This window comes from Rhinolophus hipposideros (assembly GCF_964194185.1).
Source record: "Rhinolophus hipposideros genome assembly, chromosome: 7".
Taxonomy (NCBI): domain Eukaryota; kingdom Metazoa; phylum Chordata; class Mammalia; order Chiroptera; family Rhinolophidae; genus Rhinolophus; species Rhinolophus hipposideros.
Window position 1 is genome coordinate 504,877 of NC_138053.1, and position 18,537 is coordinate 523,413.

The following is an 18,537-nucleotide window of genomic DNA, read 5'->3' on the forward strand; positions in this document are numbered from 1 at the left end:
GTAAATTCTAGGGGAGATTTCAAGTGGCTCATTTCACGCTGCCATTTTTATGATGTCACTCTCATAGCCTTTGTTTTCAAGGCTATATATATATATATATATATATATATATATATATATATATATATATATATATCTACATACATATTTGTGTGTGTGTAAGTATTGCTATCCCAGCTTTTTAGTTAGTTGGTTTGTTATTCCTTTTATTTTCATGAGATATCTTTTTCCCATCCCTTTACATTCAGTCTGTGTGGCCTTTTGATCTTAAGTGACTCTCTTGTAGGCAGCATATGTAAGGGTCTAGTTTTATTTCTTTTTCTTAAATTTTATTATTGGGGTGACAGTGGTTAGTACAATTACATTGGTTTCAAGTGTTCAGTTCCAAAATACATCTTCAATATATTACATTTTGTGCTCACCATCCTCAGTTAGTTTTCTTCAGGTTTTTGGAAGAGTTTCACAAGGACAGATGTTAGATCCTTTTTGAATGTTTGGTAGAATTCACTGTTAAAGCCATCTGCTCCTGGACGTTTGCTTTTGGGAAGGCTTTGGATGACTGATTCAGTTTCCTTACTGTTGATTAGTCTATTCAGATTTTCCATATCTTCATGATTGGAAAGATAGTCTAGGAAGGCTATATGTTTCTAAGAACTTGTCCATTTATTTCAGGTTATGAATTTGGTAACAGATATTACTTCATAGTAGTGTTGTATGACCCTTCATATTTCTGTGGTATCCATGGTAATTTCTCCCCTTTTATTTCTGATTTTGTTTATTTGTGTTTTTTCTTTTTTTAGCTTAGTGAGTCTAGCCAAGGGTTTGTCAATTTTATTAATCTTTTCAAAGAACAAGCTTTTTGTTGCATTTATTTTTTCTATTGTCTTTTTGTTCTCTATTTCATTTAGTTCTGCTCTGATTTTTATTATTTCCTTCCTTTTGGTGACTTTGGTTTTCATTTGTTCTTTTTCTAGTTCTTTAAGGTGTAATGTTAGGTTGTATATGCAGGATTTTTCTTGTTTCTTGAGATCGGCCTGTAATGATATAAATTGCTTTCTTAATACTGTTTTTACTCCATCCCAATAATTTTGATAGGATGTATTTGCATTCTCATTTCTCTCTCTCTCTCTCTCTCTCTCTCTCTCTCTCTCTCTCTCTCTCTCTCTCTCTCTCTCTCTCTTCCCATTCTTTCTCTTTCTCTCTTTTAAGCCCATATACCAAATGTGTCTTGCTACCTGCTTTTTTTAATTAGTTTCAGATGCACAAAGCAATGTAATAGTTAGACATTTAAACACCTCATAAAGTGATAGCCCACCTGCCAAACTACCATTCCTCTGACATCTTATATAGCTTTTACAACACTATTGACTATCTTCCCCTATGTTATACTCCATATACCATGACTACATGTACCTATATATTTAGTTATAGTTGACATTCAATATTACTCTACTTCAGCTTCAGGTGTACAGTGCATTGTACACAGTCTATGAAGTGATCCCCCTGATAAGTCCAGTGCCCATCTGGCACTTTACATGATCTTTACAACACTGTTGATTATATTCCCCACACTGTATTAACTACCAATTTTTATTTCTTAATACCTTCACCTTTTTCACCCTGCCCCCAACCCCATTCCCATCTATCACTCTGATAGATCTAGTACCTATCTGGCACCATACCTATTTATTACAATACTGATGACTATATTCCTTATGTTATATCCTACATTCCCATGACTGCTGTGTAACAATCAATTTGTACTTCTTAATCCCTTCCCCTTTCACCCATCCTTAACCCCCCTCCCATCTTAAAAAGTACCTCTAAGATTTCTTGTAATACTGGTTTGGTGGTGATGAACTCCTTCAGCTTTTTCTTGTCTGGGAAGCTCCTTATCTGTCCTTCAATTCTGAATGATAGCCTTGCTGAGTAAAGTCATCTTGGTTGTATGTCACTGCTTTTCATCACTTGGAATGTTTCCTGCCATTCCCTTCTTGCCTGCAAAGTTTCTGTTGCAAAATCAGCTGACAGTCCTATGGGGCTCCCTTGTATGTAACTAAGTGCTTTTCTCTTGCTGCTTTTAAGATTCTTTCTTTGTCTTTAACCTTTGTCATTTTAATTAATAGGTTGGTGCAAAAGAAATTGCAGTTTTTGCAATTGTTTTTAACATTTTAAACTGCAACTACTTTTGCACCAACCTAATATGATGTTTTTTGGTATTGACCTCACTGGGTTTATATTGTTTCCTGAGCTTGTACATCTATTTCCTTCAGGTTAGGGAAGTTTTCTGTCATTATTTTTCAAATTGGTTTTCAATTCCTTGCTTTTTCTCTTCTCCTTCTGGTACCCCTATAATGTGAATCTTGGTATGCTTGATATTGTCCCAGAGGCCCCTTAAACGTTCCTCAATTTCTTGGATTCTTTTTTCTTTCTGCTCTTCTGGTTCTGTTTTCTGCTACCTTAATTTCTACATCGCTGTTGGATCCTCTGCTTCATCTCATCTACTATTGATTCCCCATAATATATTTTTAATTTCCATTATTGTACCCTTCATTTCTGACAGGTTCTTTTTCATGGTTTCCATCTCCATTTTTATGTTTTCTATCTCTCTGTTGAAGTTCTCCCTGAAATCATTGAGCATCCTTATAACCAGTGTTTGGAACTCTGAATCTGATAGATTACTTATCTTTGTTTCACTTCATTGTTTTTTCTGGAGCTTTGTTCTGTTCTTTTATTTGGGGCATGTTTCTTTGTCTCCTCATTTTGGCTGCCTCCCTGTGTTTGTTTCTATGTAGTAAGTAGGGCTGTTTGTTTCTATGTAGTAAGTATGTCTTCCAGTCTTAGTAGAGTGGCCTTATATAGTGTGTGGGGTTCGGCGGCACAGTCTTTCCGGTCACCTGAACCAGGTGCTCCAGGTATGTCCCTTGTGTGGGTTGTATGTGCCCTCCTCTTGTAGTTGAGCCTTGGTTGATAATTGCACATTAATGGGAGGGACTGACTCTTGGGCTTACTGGTTGTAAGGACTGGCCTGACTATAGTGGAAGAGTTGTTGTGCAGGGGCTGATCCTACAGAGCAGGATCTGCCTCAGCAGGGCTCTGGTGCCTGCCCAATCCTTCCCTTGGGTGTGTAGGTGGCTGGGTAATACTCCAGCTAATTTTGAATTTGGCCACTTGGGGCACCAGCCCCAGGATCACTTTGGAGGGGATCTGCTAGAGGTGAAGTTCAGCCACAGCCTGTGTCCCACCTGGGGCCACCAAGAAATCCACAGATGGATGCCACCTATGCTGTGCTTGGAAGCACTTTGAGAGGCCAAGCTGCAAACCAACGCCAGCTGCCACTAGTGCTGCCTTAGGGTTGCTCAGGCAGAGGTACAGCACATGCTCAAGCCAGATGCTGCTTGTCTGGGTACCAGGAACCTTTGAAAGACCATAGGAAAGTCTTCAGCTTGAGCCAAGGCAGGTGATCTGCATGAAAAAGCCACTGGAAGTAGTCTGGGTGTGCCCAAAAGTTGGGCAGGGCTGGGTCTCGAATCGCCAGGGCATGACAAATGAATGGCAGACACCCAGCTCTACCAGCTCCTCCGTTCAGGAGAAAGCTACCTCTTCAGCCCCTGTTACAAGCCAGAAAATTCAGTTCACCACCATATGTCCCTGCCACCTCCAGCAGCTGCCCCAGTGCTGGAGCTCATAGTGACTGATTCCATTGGTTGGTAAGTCTGCACACAGTCCCTTTAAGAGGAGTGCCTGGGAGTGAGCATGGTTCTTGCATCACGACAATGCACCAGCTCACACGGCACTGTCTGTGAGGGAGTTTTTAGTCAGGAAACAAGTAACTATATTGGAACACTCTCCCTACTCACCTGATCCGGCCCCCAGTGACTTCTCTCTTTACCCTAAGATAAAGGAAATATTGAAAGGAAGATATTTTGATGACATTCAGGACATCAAGGGTAATAAAACGATAGCTTTGATGGCCATTCCAGAAAGAGTTCCAAAATTGCTTTGAAGGGTGGACTAGGCGCTGATGTGGTTGCATAGCTTCCCAAGGGGAGTACTTCGAAGGTGATCATGGTGATATTCAGCAATGAGGTATATAGCACTTTTTCTAGGATGAGTTCACGAACTTAAGTATCAGACCTCGTGTGTCTGTGTGTGTATGTATGTATATATATGTATATATGCATATATAGTCATGGATGTAAAGTACAGCATAAGGAATATAATTAATGCAATTGTAACAACTTATGTATGATGTCAAAGGGGTAGTAGACTGTGAGGGTGGTTATTTTGAGAGGGTTGTAAATGTCTAATTTTTACTTTGTTTTGTACACCAACCAGTTATGTTTTTTTTCTTTTTTTTTAATTTATTAGTTTCAGGTGTACAAGACAAGGTAATACTTAGACGTTCATCATTTATATCCCTCACACTGTGAACCCCCCTCTCCACATCCACTATCCCTCCGACCTCACACCGAGCCATCACATTATATATATAAAATTATAGTTGGCATTCATTAATGTTTAGCTTCTGGTGTACAATGCCATGATCAGGCATCCACAGTATCCCTGAGGTGGTCTCCCAAATAGGACGCATGTCCATCGGATACCCAACAAAATCTTTACAACATTATTGAATACATTCCCCAAATTAATTTTCAAAAAACCCTGATGTCAACTTGTGGTTACCAGCTGCTTCCTAATCCCTTCACCTTTCCCCTTATCCCCAACCCCCTCCCTCCCGCCCATCTAACAACTCTCGGTTTTTTCTTTGTGTCCTCAAAACTGTTTCTGATTAGTTCATTCACATATTCTTTTCTTTAGATTCCGCATATAAGTGAGATCATATGGTACTTGTCTTTCTCTTTCTGACTTATTTCATTTAACATAATATTCTCTAGATCCATCCATGTTGTTGCAAATGATAAGATTTATTTCTTCTTTATGGCTGCATAATACTCCATTGTATACATGTACCACAGCTTCTTAATCCAGTTGTCTACCGATGGGCATTTCGGTTGTTTCCATATCTTGGCTATTGTGTAGAAGCTGCAATAAACATAGGAGTGCATACTGATTTTTGAATTGGAGTTTTGGATTTCTCCGAGTAGATGCCTAGGAGTGGAATTACTGGATCATAGGGTAGTTCCATTTTCAGATTCCTGAGATACCTCCATATTGTTTTCCATAGTGGCTGCACTAATCTGCAATCCCACCAACAGTGCACTAGCGTTCCCTTTTCTCCACATCCGCACCAGCATTTGTTGTTTGTTGTTTTATTGATGATAGCCATTTTGACTGGAGTGAGGTGGTATCTCATTGTGGTTTTTATTTGCATTTCTCTGATGGTTAGTGAGGTTGAGCATTTCTTCATATGTCTTCTTGCCTTCTGTATGTCCTTTTTAGAAAAATGTCTCCTCAAGTCCTCTGCCCATTTTTTAATTGGGTTGTTTGTTTTTTTGGAGTTGAGTTGAGTAAGTTTTTTATAGATTTGTGATATTAATCCCATATCAGATATATCATTGGCAAATATCTTTTCCCATTCAGTAGGATCCCTTTTTGTTTTATTGATAGTTTCCTTTGCTGTGAAAAAACTTTTTAACTCATAGACACAGACAGTAATTTAGTGGTTACCAGAGGGTAAGGGGGTGGGGGGTGGGTGATGAGGGTAAGGGGGATCAAATATATGGTGCTCGAAGGAGAACTGACTCTGGGTGGTGAACACACAATGGGATTTATAGATGATATAATACAGAATTGTACACCTGAAATCTATGTAAATTTACTAACAATTGTCACCCCAATCAATTTAATTAATTAAAAAAAAACTTTTTAGTTTGATGTAATCCCACATGTTTATTTTTTCTCTTACTTCCCTCGCGCGAGGGGATATATCAGTGAAAATCTTATTCCGGGTAATGTCCATGAAGATTCTTCCTATATTTTCTTCTAGATACTTTATGGTTTCAGATCTTACATTGAAGCCTTTAAGCCATTTTGAATTTATTTTTGTATATGGCGTAAGCAGGTGGTCCAGCTTCATTTTCTTGTATGTGTCTGTCCAGGTTTCCCAACACCACTTATTGAACAGACTGTCTTTACTCCATCATACATTCTTGTTTCCATTGTCGTAGATTAAATGGGCATATAGGCATGGATTTACTCCTGGACGCTCTGTTCTGTTCCATTGATCTATGTGTCTATTTTTATGCCAGTACCATGCTGTTTTGATTACTGTAGCCTTGTAGTATAGTTTGAAGTCAGGTATCATTATACCTCCCACTTTGTTCTTATTTCTTAAGATTGCTGAGGCTATCTGGGGTCTTTGATGGTCCCATATAAATTTTAGGATTATATGTTCTATTTCTGTGAAAAACGTCGTTGGTAGTTTGATAGGAATTGCGTTGAATATGTATATTGCCTTAGGCAGTATGGACATTTTAACTATATTAATTCTTCCTATCCATGAACATGGAATGTGTTTCCATCTATTTATGTCTTCTTTCATTTCTTTCTTCAGTGTCGTATAATTTTCTGAGTACAGATCTTTTACATCTTTGGTTAGATTTATTCCCAGATATTTTATAGACTTTGGAGCAATTGTAAATGGAATTGTTTTTTTAATTTCTCCTTCTGATATTTTATCATTGGTATATACAAATGCAATTGATTTCCGAATGTTAATTTTATATCCTGCTACTTTACTAAATTGATCTATCAGTTCTAATAGTTTCTTGGTGGAGTCTTTAGGGTTCTCTATATATAGTATCATATCATCTGCATATAATGATAATTTTACTTCCTCTTTACCAATTTGGATGCCTTTTATGTCTTTCTCTTGTCTGATTGCTGTGGCTAGAACTTACAGCACTATGTTGAATAGTAGTGGAGAAAGTGGGCAACCTTGTCTTGTTCCTGATCTTAGGGGGAATGGTTTTAGATTTTCCCCATTGAGTATGATGTTAGCTGTGGGTTTGTCATATATGGCCTTTATTATGTTAAGATATGATCCCTCTATTCCCACTTTCTTAAGGGTTTTTATCATAAAATGTTGCTGTATTTTATCAAATGCTTTTTCTGCATCTATTGACATGATCATGTGATTTTTATTTTTCATTTTGTTAATGTGGTGTATCACATTAATTGATTTGCGGATGTTGAACCACCCCTGCATACCAGGGATGAATCCCACTTGATCATGGTGTATGATCTTTTTAATGTATTGCTGAATTCTGTTTGCTAATATTTTGTTGAGAATTTTTGCATCTATGTTCATTACAGATATCGGCCTGTAGTTTTCTTTTTTTGTGGTGTCTTTGTCTGCTTTTGGGATCAGGGTGATAGTGGCTTCGTAAAAAGTGTTTGGCAGTCTTCCTTCCTTCTGGATTTTTTGGAAGAGCTTGAGGAGAATAGGTGATAATTCTTTTTGAACGTTTTGAAAAATTCACTTGTAAAGCCATCTGGTCCAGGGCTTTTGTTTGTTGGGAGATTATTGATTACTGATTCAATTTCCCTGGTGGCAATCAGACTGTTCAGGCTTTCTGTTTCTTCTTGAGTTAGCCTTGGAAGGTTGTGCGCCTCTAGAAAATTGTCCATTTCTTCCAGATTGTCAAATTTGTTGGCATATAGTTGCTCATAGTAATTTCTTAAAATTTTTTGTATTTCTGTGGTGTCTGTTGTCACTTCTCCTCTTTCATTTCTGATTTTGTTAATTTGGGTCCTCTCTTTCCTCTTTTTAATGAGTCTGGCTAAAGGTTTGTCAATTTTGTTTATCTTCTCTAAGAACCAACTCTTGGATTCATTGATCTTTTGTATTGTTTTTCTGGTTTCTATTTCATTTATTTCCTCTCTGATCTTTATTATCTCCTTCCTTGTGCTCCCTTTGGGCTTATATTGCTGTTCTTTTTCCAGATCCCTTAAGTGTGAAGATAAACTGTCAATTAATGATGTTTCTTGGTTCTTTAGATAGGCCTGCAGTGCTATGAACTTCCCTCTTAGGAATGCTTTCGCAGCATCCCATAGATTTTGGGTCGTCGTGTTCTCATTCTCATTTGTCTTGAGATATCTTTTGATTTCTTCTTTGATCTGCTGCTTGACCCATTCATTATTTAGTAACATGTTATTCAGCCTCCATGAATTGGTGTGTCTTCCTGGTTTTTTTTTTCCTGCAGTTCATTTATAATTTCATAGCACTGTGGTCAGAGAAGACAGTTGGTATGATTTCAATTTTCTTAAATTTATCAAGGCTTGTTTTGTGTCCTAACATATGATCTATCTTGGAAAATGTTCCATGTGCACTTGAGAAGAACGTGTATTCTGCAGCATTGGGGTGAAATGCTCTGAAAATATCGATTAAATCCAAATGGTCCAAAGTATCATTTAAGGCTGTTGTTTCCATATTGATTTTCTGACTGGAGGACCTGTCCCTTGTTGTCAGAGGTGTGTTGAAGTCCCCTACTATGATAGTGTTGCTGTTGATCTCTGTCTTTATGTCCAACAGTACCTGTTTTATATATTTAGGTGCTCCTATGTTAGGTGCATAGATGTTTACTAAAGTTATGTCCTCTTGTTGGATTGATTCCTTTATTATTATATAGTGCCCATCTTTGTCTTTTAATATGTTCTTCATTTTAAAGTCTATTTTGTCAGATATAAGTATTGCAACTCCAGCTTTTTTTTTTGCTTCCATTTGCATGAAATATGTTACTCCAACCCTTCACTTTCAGCCTGTGTGTGTCTTTCGATCTGAAATGAGTCTCTTGTATACAGCATATACAAGGGTCTTGCTTCCTTATCCACTCAGCCACCCTATGTCTCTTGATTGGAGCATTTAATCCGTTTACATTTAAAGTGATTATTGATAGGTACATAGTTATTGACATTTTTAAATTTGTAGTGAATTGTTTTCATCTTTCTTCTATTTACAAAAGTCCTTTTAGTATTTCTTGCAATGCTGGCTTGGTTGTAATAAATTGTTTCAGTTTGTTCTCTTCTGGGAAGCTCTTTATCTCTTCATCAACTTTAAATGATAGCCTTTCTGGATAAAGCAATCTAGGTTGTAGGCCTTTGTGTTCCATCACTTTGAGTATCTCCTGCCACTCGCTCCTGGCCTTCAATGTTTCTGTAGAAAAGTCATTTGATAGTCTTATGGGAGTTCCCTTGTATGTAACCTTCTGCCTTTCTCTTGCTGCTTTTAAGATTCTCTCTTTGTCTTTAAGCTTTGCCATTTTAACTATAATGTGTCTTGGTGTGGGCCTGTTTGGGTTTATCCTGGTTGGAACTCTCTGCACTTCCTGGGCTTGTATGTTGGTTTCCTTGATCAGGATAGGGAAGTTTTCAGACATTATTACCTCAAATATGTTCTCATCCCTTGCTTCCTCTCTTCGCCTTCTGGTATTTCTATGATGTGCATGTTGTTGCGCTTGATGTTATCCCAGAGGTCTCTTAACCCATCTCCATTGTTTTTTATTCTTTTTTCTTTCTGTTGTTCAGTTTGGGTGATCTCTGCTAACTTGTCTTCTAAGTCACTGATTCGATCCTTTGCTTCATCTAACCTGCTGGTCATTCCTTCAAGTGAGTTCTTAATTTCAGTAATTGTGTTCTTTAGTTCTAGCTGGTTGTTTGTTAAGATTTCTACATCCTATTTTAGTTCTAACTGGTTGTTCTTTATGATTTCTATATATATATGATATCTATATATATATATGATTTCTATATCCTTCTTTATGTCTTCTCTAAGCTCCTTTGACATTCTTATCACCAGTGTTCTGAACTCTGTCTCTGACATGTTGGTTACCTCTGCTTCATCTGGTTCCAGTTGTGGAGGTTTCTTCTGTTCTTTTATTTGGGACATGTTTCTTTGTCTCCCCACTCTGACTCACTCTCTGTGTTTGCTTTGATGTATTAGGAAGATCCCCTAGATCTCTTAGTTCTTGCTGGGTTATCTTATGTAGTATGTGTCCTTTATATTTGACTTGGACTACTTCGTTTTCCTCTGCATGTGCTCCAAAGGTGGCTCGTGTGTTTAGTATATTGTCCTGTTCAAGAAAAACTTTAATTGCGTTTTGCTTGTGAGTAGGTGGGTTTAACTCCTAGGCTGTCTAGTTGTGAGACTTGGCTCTGCCCATCGCAGGGTGTTCTGCTGGGTGAGGGTTCGCCAGTTAAATGAGGTTTGGCCTCTATGGGCTCTTGTTCCTTCAGAGAATTCCCTCTGGATGTGTGACTTGTAGGTCAAACCCGGTAGTACTCTGGTTTGGTCTAGAGTTGGCTTCTGGATGTGTTGAATCTTGTGCCTCTTAAGCTGGGCCCTGTTAGGGCAGTTTCAGCACAAATCAAGTTACCAAGTACAACAACAACAACAACAAAGAAAACAAATCAAGTACATTCACATGTAAAATACAACCGACAATCCCCACTCAACATAGGCGAAGATATCAAAGAAATAAAGACAGAACAAAGCAAATCACAACAAGCAAAAAGAAAAAAAAAGAAAAACGAAACACCAAGCAAAGCAAAACAGGAAGCAGCACCAGTCTTGGCTTAAGCCCACTAAGTAATCTCCAGGTTGTCCTCTGCTGTGCCAAAGAGTTCCCTGCCTATTGCACAGGCACCGCTGGTCACCTGGTGCCCAGAGTGAATTTGGGACTGTAGATTTAAATGCGAGGGGCTGAGGGGTCTGGATGACAGTTTTCAGAGAGACCGTTCAGTTTCTGTCCTTTCCTGCACAAATGCATGCTGAGAGTAGCTCCACCAGCCCTGTGCCCAGTACTCCTGAGTCTTAGGGCCCTCCTTCCGTGGGTGTGTGGGAGGGGGCGGGCGGGAGATCTCTAAGCTGCTGAAAGCCGGGAGCTGCGTCTGCTGCTTACTGCCGAACTCAGGGAGTGCTTCCGCGGTTGCCCTTGCCCCGCCCCAGGCCAGCCAGAAAGGGTGGGGGCTGGGGATGGAGGGGTCTTCTCTCTCCCAGGACAGCCACGTCACACTCCTCCTGCAGGCCCGACAAGGTGGTGGCTGGGGGTGTGGGAGTCTCCTCTCTCCTTGTCCAGTGAAAATCCCCTCCTCCCAGCCTCTTCCAAAGGTCAGAGCTGGCTGCCAATCTTCCCAGCGCCTGAGCGCAGACGCCCCTCTGTAATCTGACACCACTCCTCAGTTCAGGGGTAAGTTTAAGTCTGTGGAAGGGCGGAGGGAGGATTCGAAAAGTGGGGTGAGGGGCCCAGATGTGGCATCTGAGTTCTTTGTCTGCCGTAGGGCCCATAAGCTGCCCGCCCCGGCGGGAGCGATCAGCTGTGGGACGCAGGGAAAGAACCCACCTCCTGGACCGTGTGCTCTCCGCTGGACCCTGGGCTCCCATGGGACTCTAGAGCCTCGGGTGTTGCCTGCCGCTGCTGCTGTGGGCCCGCTGCAGGGCCGAGGCTCTACCATGGGGGGTGTGGAGAGCGCGGCACGTTTCCTCTTGCCCTCCTCGCTTCTCCCCCGCTTGCCCAACTAGCGCACCCCAAAGCAAACCTTCCACGAGTCTCCGCTCAGTCCTGGGAGCCGCGCAGCGCAGCGGTGGCTGTCCGGCCTGGGCTCCGCCGTGGGGGGGGGGAGTGCGCTTCCACTTCACGCCCCTCTCTCCTCCCCCGCTTGCCCAACTAGCGCACCCCAAAGCAAACCTTCCACGAGTCTGCGCTATGTCCTGGGCGCCGTGGCCTCGGCTCCGCTGTGGGGGTGTGGCGCGCTTCCACTTGGCTGTCCTGCGTCCTCCTCTGCTCGCAATCAGCGGCACCTTCAGGTAGTTCCTCCACGAGTCTCCCTGCTGTTCTGCGTGATGAGCAAAGGACTCCTCTATGTGCTATATGTCCCGATTGCCAGAAAATCTCGGGGAGGATTCAAAAAGAGCGACCCGCTGCCGCCATTCCCATGACGTCATCTCTAGTTATGTTTTTTTAAAGCTCCAGTTCATCTTTATCACTCTTCCTTTTGAATGAGATATTTTCTCTGAAAGCATCGCTGATCAACAGTCAGGTCTTCCATCTTCAACCTTTTTTCCCCCTCAGTGTCAGGAATGACCTCTTCTGGGTGTTGTCTCTCACATCAGAAGGAAAGTGCATGCGTTGGGAACAGCTTGTGTCCAGTGTTAACAGGCGTCAGGTGCAGAGCTTAATAGCAAGCAGAATTCATAAACAGAATTAGAAGAACATAACAACCTAGTTTATATGATGAATTTAAACTAGGAGTTCAAACCTGTTCAAAAATGTAAAAAAGACCATTATTATTTTTGATAAGTCAAAGTTCTTGATAACCGATTCCATAACCAGAAAAGTTCCTTCTTTTCACAATAGCTTATGAAGTGTAAAGAAAGGCACATTTCTTTACAGGAAAAGATAAAAATTAAATAGAATTGATAGTAAGAAAAGAGTTGTACGGGCCTGATTCAGTCATTTTGGCAATTCATTTCCTTCAGAAATCACCTGCTTTAATTTTTGACAGCTTTAGTTTCAAATCATCAGACTGTGTGCAGTTCCAGTCAGGGTTTAGTGCCTTCTTTAGATGTGACACATGTAACCAAGAGTCTACTCCCTGGAGTTTAGCAGCATAGGGATTAGTCAACTATTCCTGGTAATAGCCTTTCCAGTAAGGCTTTAAGGAATCTTCTTTGAGGTGTCTTTTCCAGTAAACAAAATCTCCGGTTTGTAGAGTATGGATTTTGAGTTTTTCATTTTCCTGGGGTGAACTGTGAAAAATTGTTGTACCAAAGTATGATTCTTTTCTTTTTTTTATTAAAGTTTATTGGGGTGACAGTTGTTAGTAAAGTTACATAGATTTCAGGTGTACAATTCTGTATTACATCATCTACAAATCACATTGTGTGTTCATCACCCAGGAAATTAAACTTTTACATTATTGAAGTATTGTTGTTATTTTTTTCCAACTGTGAATCAGAAGAAGCAGGAGCCAAATGCATGGGGCATTCTGTAATTATTTCAAGAGGTGAAAGCTTATGAGTTCCAAAAGGGGTAGACCTGTGTTTTAAAAGGGCTAACAGCAATGTTTTGGTCAAGATATTTGAAGAGTTTCTACAGATTTTGCCAGTTGAATCTTAAAAATGCCATTACTATGTTCAACTAAACCTGAAGATTGAGGATGGTGAGCACAGTAAAAATGTTGTAGAACTGGCCCAAGAGCAAAGACTTGCTTTTGCACCTGACCAGTGAAAAGCACCTGACCAGTGAAATGGGTTCCTCAATCACTGGAGAGTTCTAGAGGAGTTCTCCAAATAGGAACAATATTCTCTAACAGGATTTTAACCACTGTAGAAGCAGTAGCTTGTCTACAAGGGAAAACTTCAGTCCAGGGACCATATATATATATATATAATATGAATAAAACATATTTATATCTATGAGATAGGGGAAGCTATACAAAATCTATTTGCCAAATCTCACATGTCTGTTAGGCAACTTAAAATGTCCAGGGACAGTATGAACAGGTTTCCCTGGGTTGTACTTTGAACAGGTGGGACACCTAAGGTAAGCATTGTTTACAGACTTCTTAATATCTCCCCACCAATACTGATTCGTGAATGCTATAATTTTGTCAATGGACCATGGTTTAATGCATATACAGTAGTCAAGAGTGGAAATTTTGGAGTATTTTTCCAGGACTGGGTTGTTATTTGGTCTGAACCAGAGCTTTTCTACTCTTATCAAACCAGGAATTGTTGGATTTCCAATCTTGTTTTCCTTTTTTAAAGCCAATTGTTGAACTTCTCTTGCCAGTTTTTCTAAGTTATAAACTGGGGAAATATCTCTTTGGACCATGACAGAAGTTTGACTGCCATGATTCCTTTAAGAGCAGCATTCTTAGCAGAAATTACAGCAAGATGATTTCCTTTAGCTTTCATAAAGGCAAGTTTAGAATGTCCTACAATTTTAATAATAGCTAACACATCAGGTAAAAGTATAACATCCAATAATTCTTGAACATATTTCCATTGGAGGCAAGGAAACTATTTTGTTTCTATACTATTCCAAATTCATGAACTACTTCAAAGGCATTAATACTGTCAGTATAAATGTTGACAGTTTTACCCCTTGCTAAAATGCAAGCTCAAGTAGGGGCATATAATTCAGCCTGCTGTGCTGAAGTAGACAAAGGCAAAGATGCTGCCTTGACAACTTCAAAAGGGATTACAACAGCATAACCAGCACAGTACTTACCATTTTCATTTTTTAAGTTTGGACCATCTGTAAACCATGGTATGTCAGCTTTACCCAGAAGAGTCTTTTGCAAATTGTCACGAGGAGTCATGAGGTGATCCATCAGTGTCAAGCAGTCATGAGGTGCTTCATCAGTCCCAGACGGGAGACAAGTAGGTGGCGTAAGGTTATTACAATGTGAAAGAGTTACATGGGAAGTAGTTAACAAGAGGATTTCATAGGAAATAAGGCAACTAAGTGAAAGATGCTTGGTGTGATGAGAATTCAGGAGAGTTTCTACTGTGTGAGGTACAAAGATGGGTAGAGGGGATCCCATAACAATTTACCCTGTGGTCTTAACCAAGAGGGCAGTAGCAGCAATGGCTCTAAAGTAAGGGGAGTATACCTGAGCCACAGGGTCTAGTTGCTGATCCCCATGTTTTTGAGTGAGTATCCCAGAGGCATTCCCTTCCTTTTCATGCACAAAAATGAAAAGAGGAGTCTGATAGGATGCCCAAGAACAGGTGGGTTTATTAAACTCTCCTTTAAGGATTTGAAGCCTATGTCATCCTGTTCTTCCCATAAAATTGGGTCAAGACTGTCGTTCTTTAGTAAGACACATAGAGGTTTTGGCATAAGAAAGACATTTGGGATCCAATTTTGTTAATAGCCATGTAGCCCAAGAAAACCTCACAATTGATGCTCTGTTTTGAGCCTTGGGAAACTTCGACACCGTGAAGCCTGTCTGGATATAGGTGTAGTTCTTGTTCTAATATCGGATATCCCAAATAGTGAACCTGTTTTTGGACAAATTGTAATATTTTTTAGAGACCTTTTGTCTCTTTAAGGCCAAAATTCTAACAAATAGATGCTATCTTCTTGTGAGGAAACCTGAGAAGAAAAACAAAGAAGTAAATCATCCACATGTTGCAATAAGGTGGGACGTTTAGGGAAAATTATATCATCCGAGTCAATCTTCAGAATTTGTAAGAAATACGAAGGGCTTTCTGTAAAACCCTGTAGCATTACTGTCCAAGTAAATTGTTTTCCTTCCCAAGTGAAGGGAAAAGGTATTGGATAGTTTCATCAACTAGTGTAGTAAAGAATGCACTGCATAAATCAATTACCATAAAAAGTCTACCTCCAGTTGGGATAGTTGCTAGCAGCGTACGAGGGATAGGAACAACAGGGAGTTAAGGGATAACAATGTGGTTTATTGCTCAGAGGTCCTGGAAAAAACTCCACACTCATCCCTTTGGTTTTGTCAGAGGTAAAATAGGAGTGTTACAGGGACTAGTGAAAGGACAATAAGGTGCTAAGTTATACGAGGCCTGACAATTAAGTTCATGAACTCATCCAGAAAAAGTGCTACATAATTCATTGTTGAATATCACTGTGGTCACCTTTGAAGTACTCCCCCTTGGGAAGCTATTCATCAATGCCATTGCCTGGTCCACCTTTCAAAGCAATTTTGGAACTCATTTTCTGTAATGGTCATCAGAGCTGTCATCATATTACACTTGATGTCCTGAATGTCATCAAAATGTCTTCCTTTCAATATTTCCTTTTATCTTTGGGTAAAGGAAAAAGTTATAGTTATTTGTTTACTGGATAAAAACTCCCTCATAGACAGTGCCATGTGAGCTGGTGCATTGTCGTGATGTAAGAGCTATGAATTGTTAGCAAAAAGTTCAGGTCATTTTTGTCAAACTTTTTCACGCAGCCTTTCAGCACTTCCAAATAGTAAACTTAGTTAACTGTCAGTTGGTACAAATTCATAATGAATAATCTCTCTGATATCAAAAAAGTTTAGAAACATCGTTTTGACTTTTGATTTGGACTGACAGTGTCTTTTTTACCATAGAGAATTAGCTGACTTCTATTGTGCACTTTGATGCTTTGTTTCAGGGTTGTATTGGTACACTCATGTTTCATCACCAATGAATGATAACATGGCTCAAAACATCATCTTGCCTCTCCAAAAGATCTTGGCACACTTCAACTCTCCTTTGCTTTTGTTCATCGGTGAGCTCCTTCAGGAACATTTTTGCACACAACTTTCTCATGCCAAGATTTTCAGTTAAGATTTTCCTAACTGTTTTTCTATCAATGTTCACTTGGTCTGCTATGCTTCTCACAGTCAGCAGACTATTTTGACGCACAATTTGACGAATATTTGCAATGTTTTCATCAGTTCTGCTCCTTACTGGATGCCCTGACCTCTCTTCATCAGTGACACATTCTCTCCCCTCAGAAAAACATTTAATCCATTTGTACACTGCTGTTTTCTTCATGGTATTATCCCCATAAACTTGAACTAACATGACCCTGATTTCACTTCCATTCTTGCCAAGTTTAACAAGAAATTAATGTTTGTTTGTTGCTCTAATTCAAGCTCTGACATTCTCGCAATGGCGCCCAAAAACACTTGACAATGATAATGAATGTCACTCAGCATGACACCACCACACATCAACACGAACACAGCTGTGAGACACTGATATTCCAAGGTTGTGAAACCTGACCGAACTGCCTAATACTGTGCTGCCAAAGTAAGTGCACAGTGGCAAGTTGGCAAACCTAATTGTCAGACTTCATATAATCTATTATGGGCTTTATACATTGAAGGGTCTCTTATAAGATATTGATTAATTCTGGGAAGAGGTTTTGAAGGATCAATTTGAATCTTTTTTATTAAATTTGAATCTTAATAGGAGGTACATATAAATTCTGCGAACATCAGTTGAAGATTTTGCCTGTAAAGAAGATGGCAGTTGATTCAATAGGGATAATTTATCAGTGCTCTCAGATTCAGCTACTGTACTGTTAAAAACAGGACAAATAAAAGATGTTGAAAGGCCATTTAACTCACCTACTTGGCCATTCTGACAGCTATTATCAAACTCTAACATTATTTCTCCCTTTCAGGAAAAGGATATTCCAGCATTATACTTCTCCAGGAAGTCTCAGTCTAATTAAGGGGTAGAGGCAAAAAAACTAAGGAGAAAAATGTGTGTATCTCCTAAAAAGCCTAAGAAAAATAGAATAAGTCCAGAGATATGAACGTATTGAGGTTTACTTGAAATCCCCATTTTTTGAACTCTTTTATTACTCCAAGGCAGGGGCTGTTTTATGACAGTGGGGTTGAGCACTGAGAGTGTAGCACCAGTGTCGATAACGATAGAAAGTTTCCTTACCAACTTGAAGAGAAGTTTCTTTAAGCTGATTAAGAGGAAGGACTGGAAAAAAGCCCCTGTAGTTCCTCAGAGCCCCATCACTGGGGATTAGAAGGACCTTGAAAAGGCTGGTGAGAGGGCTGAGAGCATTTGAAATACTTAAATTTATGGCAATCCCTTTTCCAGTGTCCTGGCTCTTTGCAATAATGGCAAAAGTTTGGAGTCTTTCAGTTTTGCATAGGACCTCTCATTTGCCAAGGCTGAAAATTAAAAATCTTGACGCTATTACTTCCAGGGGGCTCATCTAGAATATACGCAAGCCGATTAGACAAATTCACCAAATCCCATTTCATCCTGGTTCTTTTAATTAGGAGGAAAAGAATACTGTTCAGCTCATTAACAAACAATTAAAAGTTAGAGTGGAGTCAACATCTGAAGAAAGACCAGAATTTTCCTTAAAAATGACCTGGAGTTTATTGTAATGGTCATGAACAGATTTATCAGACTTTTGTGAGCAAGTTTAAACTTTGCCCCAATTAACAGGCTTTGGGAACGCCTTAGGAATTTCTTGGTGCAGTTTTTGAGCAAGTTCTGTAGCCTCTTCCCCAAAATTAGAAGTTTGCTCTTCTAAGTCTCTTCTGGGATGTTCCCATCCAGCAATTTTTATCCAGTGTCAAACCTGTCCTTCACCAACTAACATATTGATTAGCTGATACGGATCAGGACAACCAGGCTGATGGGCCTGAATAGTAATATCAAATTCCTCCGCAAACTTGTGAGAGTCCTCAGTTACCTTAGGGAATTCCTTTACAATGGTTCATAACTCAGCTTTAGTTCTGGGGACATACGGAACTTGGGGGGCATACAGAACTTGGGGTCTGTTAGGGTCCTCAGAGTGTTTAATTTTAAATGGGAAAATACTGATAAGTTCAGAGGAAGAAAAAATAGGAGAGGATTCAAAAGAAAAATTGCATCAGAGGCCGAACTGAAGGTAAGGAAGGTGGTAGTGGAAGGCAAGATGACCTCGAAGATGGAGCTTGAAGCAAAGGAGTCGGGGGAAAAAGTGCTTGCACAAGCTGGAGAAGAAGCCTGAGGCAAAGTATCCATAGAAAAATAGGGTGGACCCGAAGATGGATCCTGAGACAATGGAGCAGAGGGGGAAGGGCAAGACAGAGCTGCAGAGAAGG

General features: G+C 39.9%; 2 protein-coding genes across 6 annotated transcripts in view; one reads left to right on the plus strand and one right to left on the minus strand.

Moving 5' to 3' along the window:
• SEPTIN14 (septin 14) overlaps nt 1-18,537 on the minus strand; it is a gene marked incomplete at both ends in the record, with an annotated part of 390,465 nt that overhangs the window by 251,849 nt on the left and 120,079 nt on the right. The gene's annotated exons all lie outside the window — the stretch shown is intronic.
• LOC308499501 (small ribosomal subunit protein uS17m) overlaps nt 1-18,537 on the plus strand; it is a 119,812-nt gene that overhangs the window by 92,501 nt on the left and 8,774 nt on the right. Inside the window, exons 6-7 of one of the 5 annotated variants that reach the window (XM_081053013.1) lie at nt 11,060-11,150; nt 11,242-12,881. The exons of 3 other annotated variants lie outside the window; for them this stretch is intronic. In XM_081053013.1, the coding sequence (XP_080909139.1) occupies nt 11,060-11,130 (71 nt within the window). In that variant the 3' untranslated portion in view covers nt 11,131-11,150; nt 11,242-12,881. Of the gene's footprint in view, nt 1-11,059; nt 11,151-11,241; nt 12,882-18,537 lie in introns of those variants that run through there. One more of the 5 variants, XM_081053014.1, reaches the window with a different exon arrangement.